The sequence below is a fragment of the Panthera tigris genome, chromosome F3 (assembly GCF_018350195.1).
Source record: "Panthera tigris isolate Pti1 chromosome F3, P.tigris_Pti1_mat1.1, whole genome shotgun sequence".
Classification (NCBI taxonomy): domain Eukaryota; kingdom Metazoa; phylum Chordata; class Mammalia; order Carnivora; family Felidae; genus Panthera; species Panthera tigris.
Window position 1 is genome coordinate 28,159,724 of NC_056678.1, and position 13,075 is coordinate 28,172,798.

The 13,075-nt window shown below is 36.4% G+C and overlaps 1 protein-coding gene across 2 annotated transcripts in view; it reads right to left on the reverse strand.

Annotated features, from left to right (window-relative positions):
• Window positions 1–13,075, reverse strand: part of CEP350 (centrosomal protein 350) — a 150,930-nt gene that overhangs the window by 93,651 nt on the left and 44,204 nt on the right. For both annotated transcript variants that reach the window (XM_042976344.1, XM_042976343.1), the window contains exons 9-13: window positions 10,619–10,765; window positions 8,473–9,131; window positions 7,575–7,696; window positions 2,709–3,769; window positions 959–1,109 (exon numbers count right to left, since the gene is read on the reverse strand). In XM_042976344.1, coding sequence (XP_042832278.1) covers window positions 959–1,109; window positions 2,709–3,769; window positions 7,575–7,696; window positions 8,473–9,131; window positions 10,619–10,765 — 2,140 coding nt within the window. The remainder of the gene's footprint in view (window positions 1–958; window positions 1,110–2,708; window positions 3,770–7,574; window positions 7,697–8,472; window positions 9,132–10,618; window positions 10,766–13,075) is intronic.

Here is a 13,075-nt window from a genome sequence, read left to right on the forward strand (position 1 = left end):
AATATGTAATTTGTGAAGAAAATGATATTGAATGTGAGTAATTACAGACTACTTTACATGGTAGCAAGATTTAGGAAGGAAATTCTCCCTGGCAAAGTCTGATTCACTTACTACAGGACTGTGTACAAGTATCATAACCTGGATGCTTCAGTTTCCTCTCTATACCAGGAATAGTAGCAATAATACTTGCCACATCAGGCTATTGTAAGAATGAGTTAATACAAGCAAAGTCCCCTCAGTCCTCTCAGTGCCTTGTACATTGTGTCTAATAAATATTAACATTATAACTTTATAGTATAGTTTTATACTATATTATATTATATACTATAGTATCTATTGTATCAATTAAGAATTAATTAAATTAATTGATTAATAATACTATATTAACATGATTAATATAATTTTTCAAAGGCTTGCAAGAGTTTAGACGTTCTCCCAATTAGGAAAAAATAAATACTGATTTACTTGGGATCATGGCGTCAAGGATCCAACGGGTCATCCTCAATTCTATCACAGAAAACCATTTCTTAATCCCCTTACATTAGTACACCATGGGATAGTTTCCCAACATCCTCCTCTACCAGGGGTTCGCAGATTGATTTAACAACTTACATTCTGCTTACTATGTGTCAGGCCGTGTTCTAAGTACTTTTTATTTCACTGAATATTCATAACATGCTATGAGGCAGGAACGATTTATTTTCCCTATTTTACAGAGAAGGAAACCGAAGCAGAGAGGGTTAAACAGTATGCCTGAAGACAAACAACTAGTATCAGGAGAGCCAGGATTTCAACCCAGACAGTCTGGATCCAGAGCCCATGCTCTTAATAAGTACTATGCTATGCAGCCTCTACACTGTGTCTTCAAACAAAGGAAAGTAAGAGTCACACCACAGTTCTCATTTGTAAAGTTTTCTCACTCTTTGGATTTTAGTCCATATTGTCAACATTTTCTTACTTAGGTTCAAGAGCTGATTTTCTTTCTGTCAAAGTCCCACTCCCTGGAGAGGAGACAAAGTCATCTTCATATGAAACACTGCTCACAGGGGTCGTGACGGCATTTAAAGGCCGCGAGGCTGAGGTTCCTCTTTCCAACCTGTCTTCAAACCCTGTCAAAAGTAGTAGTTGAAATATGCTTTAAAACAAAAACAAAACAACTACCAGCAAAGCATTCCACAAGATGGGGATTAACAACGTGGATTTAGGGAACGTTTTAGTTTGCTTTTATTAGTGCTTCTTTTCAATTTATCTTTATATCTAACAATACATTTTAAACATTTTATTAATGAAATTTGCCAACATACAAGTAGAGAAAATAGCATAATGAAACCAAGGAATCCATCACGCAGCTTCAAGAATTACTTCCTATTCCCGTCATTTCTCACTCCCCTCCCCAGACTATTTGGAAGCAAATCCTAAGTAAGATATCATTTCAACTCTAAGTATTTCAGTTTAACTATAAAATCTTAATGAAAATCTAAAAGGATTTAAGAAAAAACACAATTTTCTTACAAAAAAATGTGGGTATTGTTTAAAAAGCATTTTGAGGGGTGCACGGGGGGCTCAGTCGCTTGAGCATCTGACTTCAACTCAGGTCATGATCTCACAGTTCGTGGGTTTGAGCCCCGTGTCGGGCTCTGTGCTGATAACTCAGAGCCTAGAGCCTGCTTCAGATTCTGTGTCTCCCTCTCTCTCTGTCCCTCCCCAACTCACACTCTGCCCCACCCCCCCCAATAAATAAAGAAATAAATAAATTTTTTAAAAATTAAAAAATAAAAAGCATTTTGCTTTCATCAAAAATACTTTAAAAACACCCCATATAGAAACAGTGTTAATATAGAAATAAGTGTTAAACAAAAAGAGACCAACAGCATGTAATAGGCCTGCACAAGATCATAACAAAGTAGCTAAATACGAATTCTAGAAAAATGCACTGCAATACCCAGTTAAGCCTAAATGAACAGATGAAATCAATTCACTTATCAAATAAGTTGCTCCCTGTGTAGAATGGAAATAAAAAACCCACAGATATCAATAGCTGACTTAAGGCTCAGCCTCATTCTCTGAACTGGAAATTCTAAGGTTATGTTAGCATAAAATGAGTAGCATCCACCTACAGTAGAAGAACAGAGAAAGGGATTTGAAGGAATTGAGTCTATCAGGGAGAAGAAAGAAACTTTAGAAGTTAATTGTTTCACAACCCCAATATATAGCTACATTACTGTTCGAAGTCTGAATATTTTTAAAATTAGGTTTAACAAGCAGTAGTAGTTTCCATATTAGAAATGTTACTACAGTTGCCCCTCAGTTCTTGACCACTATATTCCCAATGACTCACCAATCAGTGTATTAGGAAATACAGTTATTTTCTATCTAAATACATACCCATGGTCACAGAAAACCTAGTGTATATTTGATACATACCTATCCCAAACACCACCTATGAAGTAGACCAAAATTTCTACAACTACCTATCAACTATGGTTCATGACAGTAACAACTAAAAAATGAAATTTTAAAGATTAAATTGTAATACTCTAGTGGAAGCTTGCAGATAATTTAGATTAACTTAGACTAATTTAGACAATAAGTCCCCACTATCCTCATAATGAATAATGAAAATTTGTACTTAAGTATTATCTTGTACAGAATTATTAAATGATTTATCTTAACACACAAATAGCACAAGGCTTAGTTATTTTTCTCACCTTTTCCATACAACTGATAGGATTTTGTAAAAATATTAATGACACTATGTGGACTTCCCTTTGCCAATTCTTCCCATGGTCCTTTGCTTTGTGTACCACCTATGTGCCCAAAAAGTGGCAAGAATTTTTCAGCTTCCTTCTGAAATTCTTTGATGGGTTCATAACCATTTCTTTCACCAGCACAAAATTCCTTTTCCTTTAAGATTTCTGCTACCTTCAATGGGGGCTGTCCATCATGGCCTCCCTCTTCTTCAGAGAGACTCCCTTCACTAAGAAGAGGCCCTTCACTGACTGAATCTGTGCTGGAACCAAGAGACAATTTGGCTTTGTCTTGAGAACAAGCTTGCATATCAGAGCTAGAAGAGTCAGTCTGCCTCTTACACAATTGTGTCAGCAGCCCTTCTGGTTTGGGACCGGGGGATCGCATTCTAAACCTTGATATGGCGCTGTGAGGTCTTATCATCTCAGGAAGCTTTTTAAATTCACTAAGGTTGCCTACACCAGGAAGATCGTCATCAAAAGTTGCATGAGATACACAGGTTCCCATCATCTTTTGAATTCGGGCAGAGAAAATATCTTCAGTATCCTCTTTCATAGGTGGACTTGGAGCCTTCGTCCAAGATCCATCCTCTTGGGGTGTTCGTTGTACATCATACTCAGTGCTCCATACTGACCCATAGTTAATGTTAGCCCCAGCTAATTTCTTGGCTTCACTTTCAATCCTGCTGGACAGAGAAGCAGCTGTTGCTTTCAAGGCTTCAATACGATCCAGTTTACTTTTATACTGGCTGGCACTAGGTTTTAACAAGGCATCTGGATGAGCAGCTGGTGAGGTCAGATATGGTTGAGGTGTAAAAGTTAATGGCCCTGAGGCCATATTATGATTCTTCCTGGGTGGTAAAATAGATTCAAAATCCTTATTCAAAATTCCTACATGCTCTAGACTCAAGAGATGGGAGAGTAAATTTCCAGCTGTTCCAGCAAGAGGCTGTGGTTGAGAATTGTGGACTCGTGGGCTCAATCTGTCAGGCTGCATCCAAGTAGGTTCCATCAGGTCCTTTCTAGAAATGAAAGTCACAGTATGTTAGTTAAGACAGTAACTCATGACTAAGCCACCAGTTTTTTTAACTTCTTTTTTTTTTCTCATAAGAGTAACACATACTCACCACCAAAAAAAAAAAAAGGACAGGCAAAGAGGATAAAAAAGACAGCGATCTCTCATAGCTAAACAATGAGAAATAGGCACTATTAATATTTCATTTAGAATTATATCTTTTCCAAACATTTTTCTATGTGTGTGTTGTGTTCTGGCATTGTTATTTTCATAAAAATGGAATGTCATGCAAACCACTTTCTTCAACTAAGACATATTTTTTAAACTATTAATTAAAGAGAAGGCTTTATAACCTTTAAAACTCTGTGAACAAAATTCTTTACAACATGGCTCTACTCCTTCCTTTAAAAATAATGTTATATATGGGGCGCCTGGGTGGCTCAGTCAGTTGAGCGTCCGACTTCGGCTCAGGTCATGATCTCACGGCTCGTGAGTTCGAGCCCCACGTCGGGCTCTGTGCTGACAGCTCAGAGCCTGGAGCCTGCTTGGGATTCTGTGTGTGTGTCTCTCTCTCTGCCCCTAACCCACTCACATTCTGTCTTTGTCTCTCTCAAAAATAAATAAAGATTAAAAAAAAAATTTAAAAATAATGTTATATAAAAGAGAAATGCTTAAGGTTGCTAACTACTAACATAGGCATGAGTCATTATTCTAATCAACAAATATTTAATAAATGTTTATGTTTAACATTGTACATACTGAAGAAATAAGGAGATTATTACGATGTCTTTTTTTTCAAGATTTTATTTTTAAGCAATCTCTACATCATAGGGCTAGAACTCATGACCCCAAGATCAAGAGTCACACTCTCCACCAACTGAGCCAGCCAGGCACCCCTATAATTTCATTCTAAAAAAAAAAAATTAATGAACATCAAACCATGAATACCAATGCAAAACTATGAATACCCATTATGAATATACAATACAGAGAAGGCTGTCCATAAAATAGAGAAACCAAACAAAGATGTCCTAGATGACATTATATAATTCACCTACATTTCCAGACCATGGACATTCTGTATATTTAGAGATATTATAAAAAACAATTAAAGCTCAATGTGAACTATTAAGAAGATGCTTATAAAAAATAACTTGAAGTTTTGTCCTTGGTCTTGTCCATTATTTTTAGATGATGACATAAAGATATTCTTATAAAATTCACAGATGACAGAAAGCTAGGATGCATGGCTAACCCAACAAATCAAATTATGATTCAAAGTTAGCTGGACAGGCTGCAACCAAACTAGTATGGAGAAATGGGAAGCCTTACAAAGTAAATACAAAAGAATTACCTGGAGGAGGGGAAGCAGAGTGAAAAGAGAACTGAAAAGCGTGGAAAGCATCTCACGCAAGGTTTAGTTAGAGGTTGTATAATAGCAATCTTTGGTGTTGAAGGGCTGCTATAAAAAGGGAATGAAGGAAGACTCATGCATAGATTCTATGCCACAAAATATGAAGTGTGAGGTTATTAGGCCTCAAACCAAGCTGGCAGTAATGGGAATACAAAGGAGGTTATAGGGGCACCTGGGTGGCTCAGTCAGTTAAGCATCTGACTCTTGATTTCAGCTCAGGTTATGATCTCACAGTTCATGAGTTTGAGCCCCACATTGGGATCTGTACTGATAGGGAGGAGCCTGCTTGGGATTCCCTCCCTCCCTCTGTCTCTCTCTCTCTCTCAATATAAATAAACTTTAAAAACAAATGAACAACCAAAAAAATGAAGTTATAAACATAAAAGATATTGCTAAGTAAAAATCCAAGATCTTTAAATTCAAGTATTTCAATGCCAATTACGTGCCAGGCACTATGTTGATGATAGAGGCACAGGGGAGACAAAAATGGAAAGACTTAATTCAGTTAAGACTAAATCCTTACTCTTTAGTTTCTAAGATATAGCAGGGATGAGACACTAATAAATAGCTAAACTACAATCTCATAAGTACTAATATAAAGACATATAAAGTTCAATAGAGTGTGGAGAGAAAAGAATAAACTCTGCTAGCCAAGGGAAGTGACTTTTGAGCTAGATCTTCAAGGTCTTCAGGGTCAAGTACGTAATTTGGAGTTTTCCACGTAGCTAACGAAGAACATGGGGCAAAAAGGGCATGGAAAAGTAATGCCATGCTTCCAAGCATAAAGTAACTGAGATATGGTAAGACTACTAACAGAAATGGTGAACCTAAGAAATGGGTAGAGGGATGGTGGAGGCAAAAGATTACATATCTCAAGGTGAAGAAATGTGATATTAAAAAAAAGGAAAGGGGTGCCTGGGTGGCTCAGCTGGTTAGGCATCTAACTCTTGACTTCAGCTCAGGTCACAATCTCACAGTTCGTGGGATCGAGCTCCACGTCAGCTCTGCACTGACAGTACATCCTCTCTTCTCTCTCTGCCCCTCCCCTGCTCGTGCACACTTGCTCTCTCTCAAAATAAATAAACCTTAAAAAAAAAAAAAAAAAAGGAAAGGAACATGTGCAAGCTAACAATGATCGATCTGTTTACGTCTGATTTGTTTCTAATACTGGCTAACTTGTTTAGAGTTACAAGGAAACTCAGGAAAGGTAAAACAGAGGACATGAAGCCAGAAGACTATGTCTGACAATAATAATGGGGCTGAGATGAACTGAAGAGTACACCTACTGAAGGTATTCAAATCCAAAAAAAAAAAAACTTTAAAGTTTATTTATGCTTGAAATTTGAAAGGTTATTTACAACTTTAAATAAATCATATGAAACTTATTGGGAGGCAGTGTGTAGAGTGGTTAAAAGCACAGAGTTTCTGGAATCAGACTGAAGTTCAAATCCCTCTCCACCACTAATGTTTTGATCTTGGAGAAAATTAATTAAATTCTAGGCCTCAATTAGCTCTTCCGTAAAATGGGAATAACAATAATGCCCAACTCAAGGAATTACAAGAAGAAATAAGCTAATATATGCAAAGTATGTAGATCAGTGCCTGGAAACTAACAAGTACTCAATAAATGTTAGCTATTCTTATCAGCATTTATATTCTTTGGGGGGGCAATGGGGTGAAAGGACCACGTATACTGACCCAAATTGGGATGTGATTTGATCTTTATTTGTGCATTCTCACAAAAGAGTTCCAAATGCTTCTCTTCTCAAAATGGTTACTTTAAATTGTTTAAAAACATATAAACTCAAAATCCCCTCAAATTCCATGCATACTTTTTTTTTTACTTCATTGCAAACAATATATTACAGCAAGAAAAAAAATTTTAAGCAAACAAGCAAAATAGTCCTTGATCAGCAATCCAGCCCTTGTTCACGTGTTCATATGCATATCCAAATACAACTTTTGAAAGGGATGATGGATAAAATGGAATGAGTCATCTAAAGAAATTCTGAATAGTAATGGACACAGATGTGCCTTTTGAAAATTATTCACCACAAATCCTTTAAAATATTAACTTCACTGTGATTCATTCATCCAACAAACGTTTATTGCGTGTTTAGTTCAGAGAAAGCAAGAGTGCTTCCAATCGCAGGATCCCTGCGAGAAACTGACATTTAGGTTGGATATTAAAGGACAGGTAAAAGTGAACAATAGAATCGGGTATGCAGCAAATACAGATGTACCCCATGCTGAAGGATCCACCAGAAGATACTAACCAATTTCTAAATAAACTTCTTGCTCACACAGGAAGGTCAGTCAACAGAATTCACTGAGCTTAGGCCACTATACTAAATTTCATGGAAAGAATCTTAATCATACTTCATTCTCCCCTTTTTACCTTGCAAGAGGCTGTGGAGGTTCTGACAGAGACATGTCACTACTGGAAGATGCACTTAGGGGACGTTCCTGGACTTTGTTTTCTTTGTCAGATTCTCCAGAAGGTTGATACCCTGGTCTGGTCTAGGAGAAAAGGACAGCAAATTCATCTGACCCCCATCCCAAAGATATATTCAGGGAGTACATAAGACTAATATTAATTCACTTCAATTTACAAAGATTCATGAAATGTGAGGGCTTTTTTCTCCTAAAATAAAACCAATCCAAATTCAGTTTGTCTTAAAAAGCAGCCATTACAATTAACAGCAAAATTGCATCTGAAATCCAAGAAGGGCACCTAATACTAACTGTGTAATTTGAAGGAAATAATACTCTTCCTAAACCTCAGTTTTTTCGTCTAGAAATACTAATAGTACTTACCTTCTCAGGGTTGTGAGGATTTAGTGAAGCTTTACCCTATAAACCTTTAACACAGTCTGTGGTAGGTACATGGCACGTACTGAATGTTATTCTTAAAACAAGAGCAATACTCGTAAAATCATCACATACAATAGGATATTCTCTAGGTTCCGCACAGATTACAAAACTAGGCTTTTACGAACATCATCTAACTTTATGCTCAGTAACACCGTGAAAACTAGGCAAGGATGGAACTAACAACAATGACGAGCTGAACTGAGATCAGGAACACTCACTCTAGGAAATGCTACACTGAGCACTTCTTTCTAATCATATTTATCAAATCACTCTTCACACACAATAAATTTCATGAAAAGATCATCACTATTAAATACCGTCTGGGCGTCTGTCTGAATATTCGAAATGATGGCAACAAAGTGGTGAATAAGGTTTTTCCAATCATGAATTACTTCCCTTTGTATTTCTGACGCTACTATTACCTGTGTTTCCTGTGTGACATGTTGGTGAGGTGGCTCTTCAAGCAAGGTCTTTTCTAGTAGCAATTTGGAGTAAGTTTCCTGCAGTCGCCTGGCTACTGATGGCTCAGAAGGAGGCACATTTTTGACTTTAGTAAAGGCTTCTTTCTGTTTCCGATAGAGCTCCTGTAATCGTTTGTTCTTTTGCTCGGTGGCCTCCTTTTGAGCCTTCTTCTCTTCATTTTGCTTCCTCTTCCTTTCCTCCTGCTGTCTAACAATGTACTGCCGTACCTCATCTGTGTCATAGTGGCGCTTTTTGGAAATAACAGGGGGATCTTCATTAGCTGTTATTTTGTCAGGTTTTCTTTTTACTGGGCTGTGACTCCTAGGAGCTTGTACTGGTGTTGATGACTTCGGATTCTGTAACTCTCCTATTTCTTGCCTTGCAGCCTGAACTGTAGAATCCAGCTGTAGGTCATCAAGAATTCCACGAATTTCAAGAGGTAAAAAGTCCTTATTTAAGGCAGTACTGTCCTCCTGTTTATTATCTGGAAGAGATGGAGCTAATTTCTTTGTATTAGTCTCAGACCGAGCTCTACTTCTCGAACGTTCTGAGTTTCGTGGAAGATGTCTATGCGAAACATCCAATCTAGGATCAGATTCTGCTCTTCCAATATGACCCCCTGCAAAATATGAACTGTTAGCAATGTATGAAAATCCTAAATTCATTCCTAAGATTTACTGCAGTAAGGACAAAATTAGGGAATGTTCCTTTATTCTAAACTCAAATTCAAGTATCCGATAAAGTTGTTTAAAGACTATAATTGAAGGAAAGAAAAACACCTTTTTTAGACGAGAATAATTTCAATCTTTTAAAAAACTAGACTTCCAGTGTGCCTGGGTGGCACAGTCAGTTAAGTGTCCGACTTGTGATTTCAGCTCAGGTCATGACCTCATGGTTCGTGAATTCAAGCCCCAAGTCGGGCTTTGCACTGACAGTGTGGAGCCTGCTTGAGATTCTCTCTCTCTCCCTCTCTCCGCCTCTCCCCTGCTTACTCTCTCTCTCTCAAAAATAAACAAATAAACTTAAAAAAAAAAGACAACAACTATACTTCCTTGGCATTTAAACAACGCATTTTTAATATTTCTAAAATAAAGACAAATCTATTGTTGATGTGAATATTTAAGTATTAATAGAGAATTATTATTTCTCTCCTATGTACATATTTAATATTACTATCTCTCTCCATCCCTAAACCATCAAATCAGGAGTTCAAAACCCAACAATGTTTAGCTGCCACAACTCTCCAATGAATAACAGAAAAAAAATTAAATAGATAGAAAAACAATCATTTTAAAATCTAAATGCTTATTGACATGGCTTGATTTTGAACCAAGAATGCATATGAGTTTATTTATAAGCTAGTGAAAGTAAAGAGGAGTAAATACAAAGTATATATTGATTTCTATATCCCAAATTATAGTTGTGATTGCATTTCTTACTGAATCCATTCCAGAAGCTCAAATTAATTAATGCAAATTTTGTTCCTGAAAAGGAAAGCTGGCCTGTAGTTAACTTATATTTCATTTCCCAAAATTAGTGTTCATGAAACAAGTAACTAGTTATCTCAAAGAGCATTTAAGATACTTCACAAAGAGAAAAGTAATGGACTTGAGGGTCAAACCAAAGAGTTTTAGATTCTAAATCAAATTTTGCCACCCACTGAATATATACACTGAGAAAAAAAATCACTTCTCTCTCAGGGCCTGTTTCCTAATCTGTCAAATAAAAAAAGCCAATATTATGAATGTCTGCCTATGTTTGTGTAGAGAAAGACAAATCGGACTTAGTCTCTTAAGGTCCCTAAAAGTCTAATAAAACCTAATTAAATGATGCTCTTCTATGCAGCTGGCAGCTAAATGTAATTAACATAACAAATAGAATCCTTAATAAAAGTCATCATAACATCTATATATGGAATTATCCACAGACAAGCCCAATAGAACAGTTCTTCTTTTTTGAGCTACATTCACAATTATAAACCAAATTCCGAAAGCATTCTCAAGAGTACTTTCACCTTCTCTACGTACTTATACAAGCAATCTTTAATTGCTTTTCTCAACAATTTTAATTACTGAAACAATTTAATTTAATAATTTAATTACTCACCAGATTTAGTAGTTCTTTCTCTTCCACTTCTGTCACTTGATGCTGTTCTTCGCTCTTTTTGCTCCAATCTGGGTGCAGGCCCCAGAATCTTCTTTACTAATTTCTGTCCATCTCGCCAAGAAGATGTACTTATCAGACGACTGCTACCTAAAAAAATATATACATACACATACCGGGTTGAATTTAAAACTTCAAGTATATCTACTCAACCATACAGGTTTTGTAATTAATCTTATGCTGATCTTATGCCAAAGTCAGAGGGTTTACAAGCTAATTTTTAACCCAATGTCCCCAAAATTAATTAGCAGTTTGTTTAAATCTTGATTTATCCACACATCTCAAATAAGTATAAAATGCTATGGACATGGGGCTCTCCGTCAGTGGAGTATCCGACTTCGGCTCAGGTCATGAGCTCACAGTTTGTGAGTTCGAGCCCCGCGTCAGGCTCTGTGCTGACAGCTCAGAGCCTGGAGCCTGCTTCGGATTCTGTGTCTCCCTCTCTCTCTGCTCCTCCCCTGCTCACACGCTGTCTCTCTCTCAAAATTAAATAAAGATTAAAAAATAATTGAAAAAAAAATGCTTTGGACGTTAAGTACCAAACATTAATGATTCTCGAATCCTCAAGAAGTAGAGCACTGAATTCAACAGTTTGGGCACACAACAAAAAACATATCTTAAGTATAGTAAGTGTTTGGTTTACCAACGGTACCTGGCACATAGTAAAGTGTATGTCTGCTGAATGAACAAATGACTTCAGCTAAGCGTAGGAAAAAAATCCCAAGAAACATGTCACAGTGACCAGTGATTACTATGAAGGGAATGGTATTATAAGGAATTTCACATTATATTTTATAGATACATAGCAGAACTGTACATTACTTTTCTATGCATAAAACAATGACAGTCAAAAAGCAAACATCGCCAACAGTATAAACTGCCCTCATTATAAAAGTTCATGAAAGTATGGTCCAATAAACACAGCTGTTGACTAAGAGAAAAACTCTTCATGTACTACTTTCAGACTGTAAAAAAATTAAAATGAGATCATCATACACCAACACAGGTGGAGTACTGTGTGGCTATTGCAAATTATAATTTCCATAAGAAATAAGAAAAAAGTTCTGGTGGTACGATGCTAAGAGAAAAAGACAAAATGTTATGTATGCAATGATTACATCACCTACTATTATGATTTTTAAACTACTGTAAGGAAATAAACAAAACACTAGTACTTTAAGTGAGGGTAGTGGTTTTCTGTTTTCTTCATTTTTCAAGCTTTCTGTAATGCTATTTTATTGCATTTGTAATAAAGGACATCCAATTTAGAGTTCTTTTAAAAAGGCTTCAATTTAAAAGTTTCAATTAAACCGCAGTTTTAATAAAACATCTAGTATTAAGAAACATGAATTATGAATCAGTGTTTACTTTTTAAGTGTTTTTGCACCTTGTTATTAACCTTAAGCGATCTAAAGTATTTAAAAGGCTTTAAGTCTACTGTTCAATCTATTTATAAGAAACTATGTTCTTAGGCAAAATGAAAGAACAGGCTTCTCTTGGAGTTCAGCTTCTCTTGATTTCTGAATCAAAAGCAAGCAACCATGAATATACTGGGTAGTTATTTATAAATGTTGGCTTCTGAATATGCTGTGTGGTTATTTCTAAATTCTGGCTTTCTAGAATAGTCTCACTGCAGTCGCTGGTGGTAAAAGGGGACTTTCAGTTATTGATAAACTATTAACACAGCTTTAGCACATTGAATGATTCTCTGTCAGTCACTGCACAGTGCATACATGGGAATTAGTCTACCACAAAACTGGAAAAACACAATCCAAGATCAGTGTTTACAAGTTACAATGGTCCCAGTGCTTCATGTCAAACTATGCCCCTGGCAAGAGTCTTACATAATACCGCATAAAAATAACACTTTGCCATATTTTTTAATGTAAAAATTAGCTTAGTTTGTGTTCAGATAATTCACGTTCTTATAAAATTTTGATTTGTATATAGTCAGGGTCATTCTGACATCTAGAGGTTAACAATGGGTGTCACAAAATCTGTTACTTCACATTCCATAGATTAGTCTATGATCAGAAAAACAAGTGTCTGGTTAAAAACCAGTGCCTCTGGGGCACCTGGGTGGCTCAGTCGCTTGAGCGTCCAACTCTTGATTTCAACTCAAGTCATGATCTCATGGTTCGTGACATCGAGCCCCTTGGGATTCTCTCTCTCTCTCTCTCTCTCTCTCTCTCTCTCTCTGCTCCTCCTCCATTTGTACTCTCTCTCCCTCTCTCTCTCTCTCTTAAAATAAATAAATAAACTTAAAATACATATATTAAAAAAAAACACCAGTGCCTCATCACCCCTGCTCCATGTTCCTATAATTCCCTATCATACATTAGTCACATTCTATTATAACTATGTATCTACTATCTACTGTTTTCCTGACCAGATTATAAA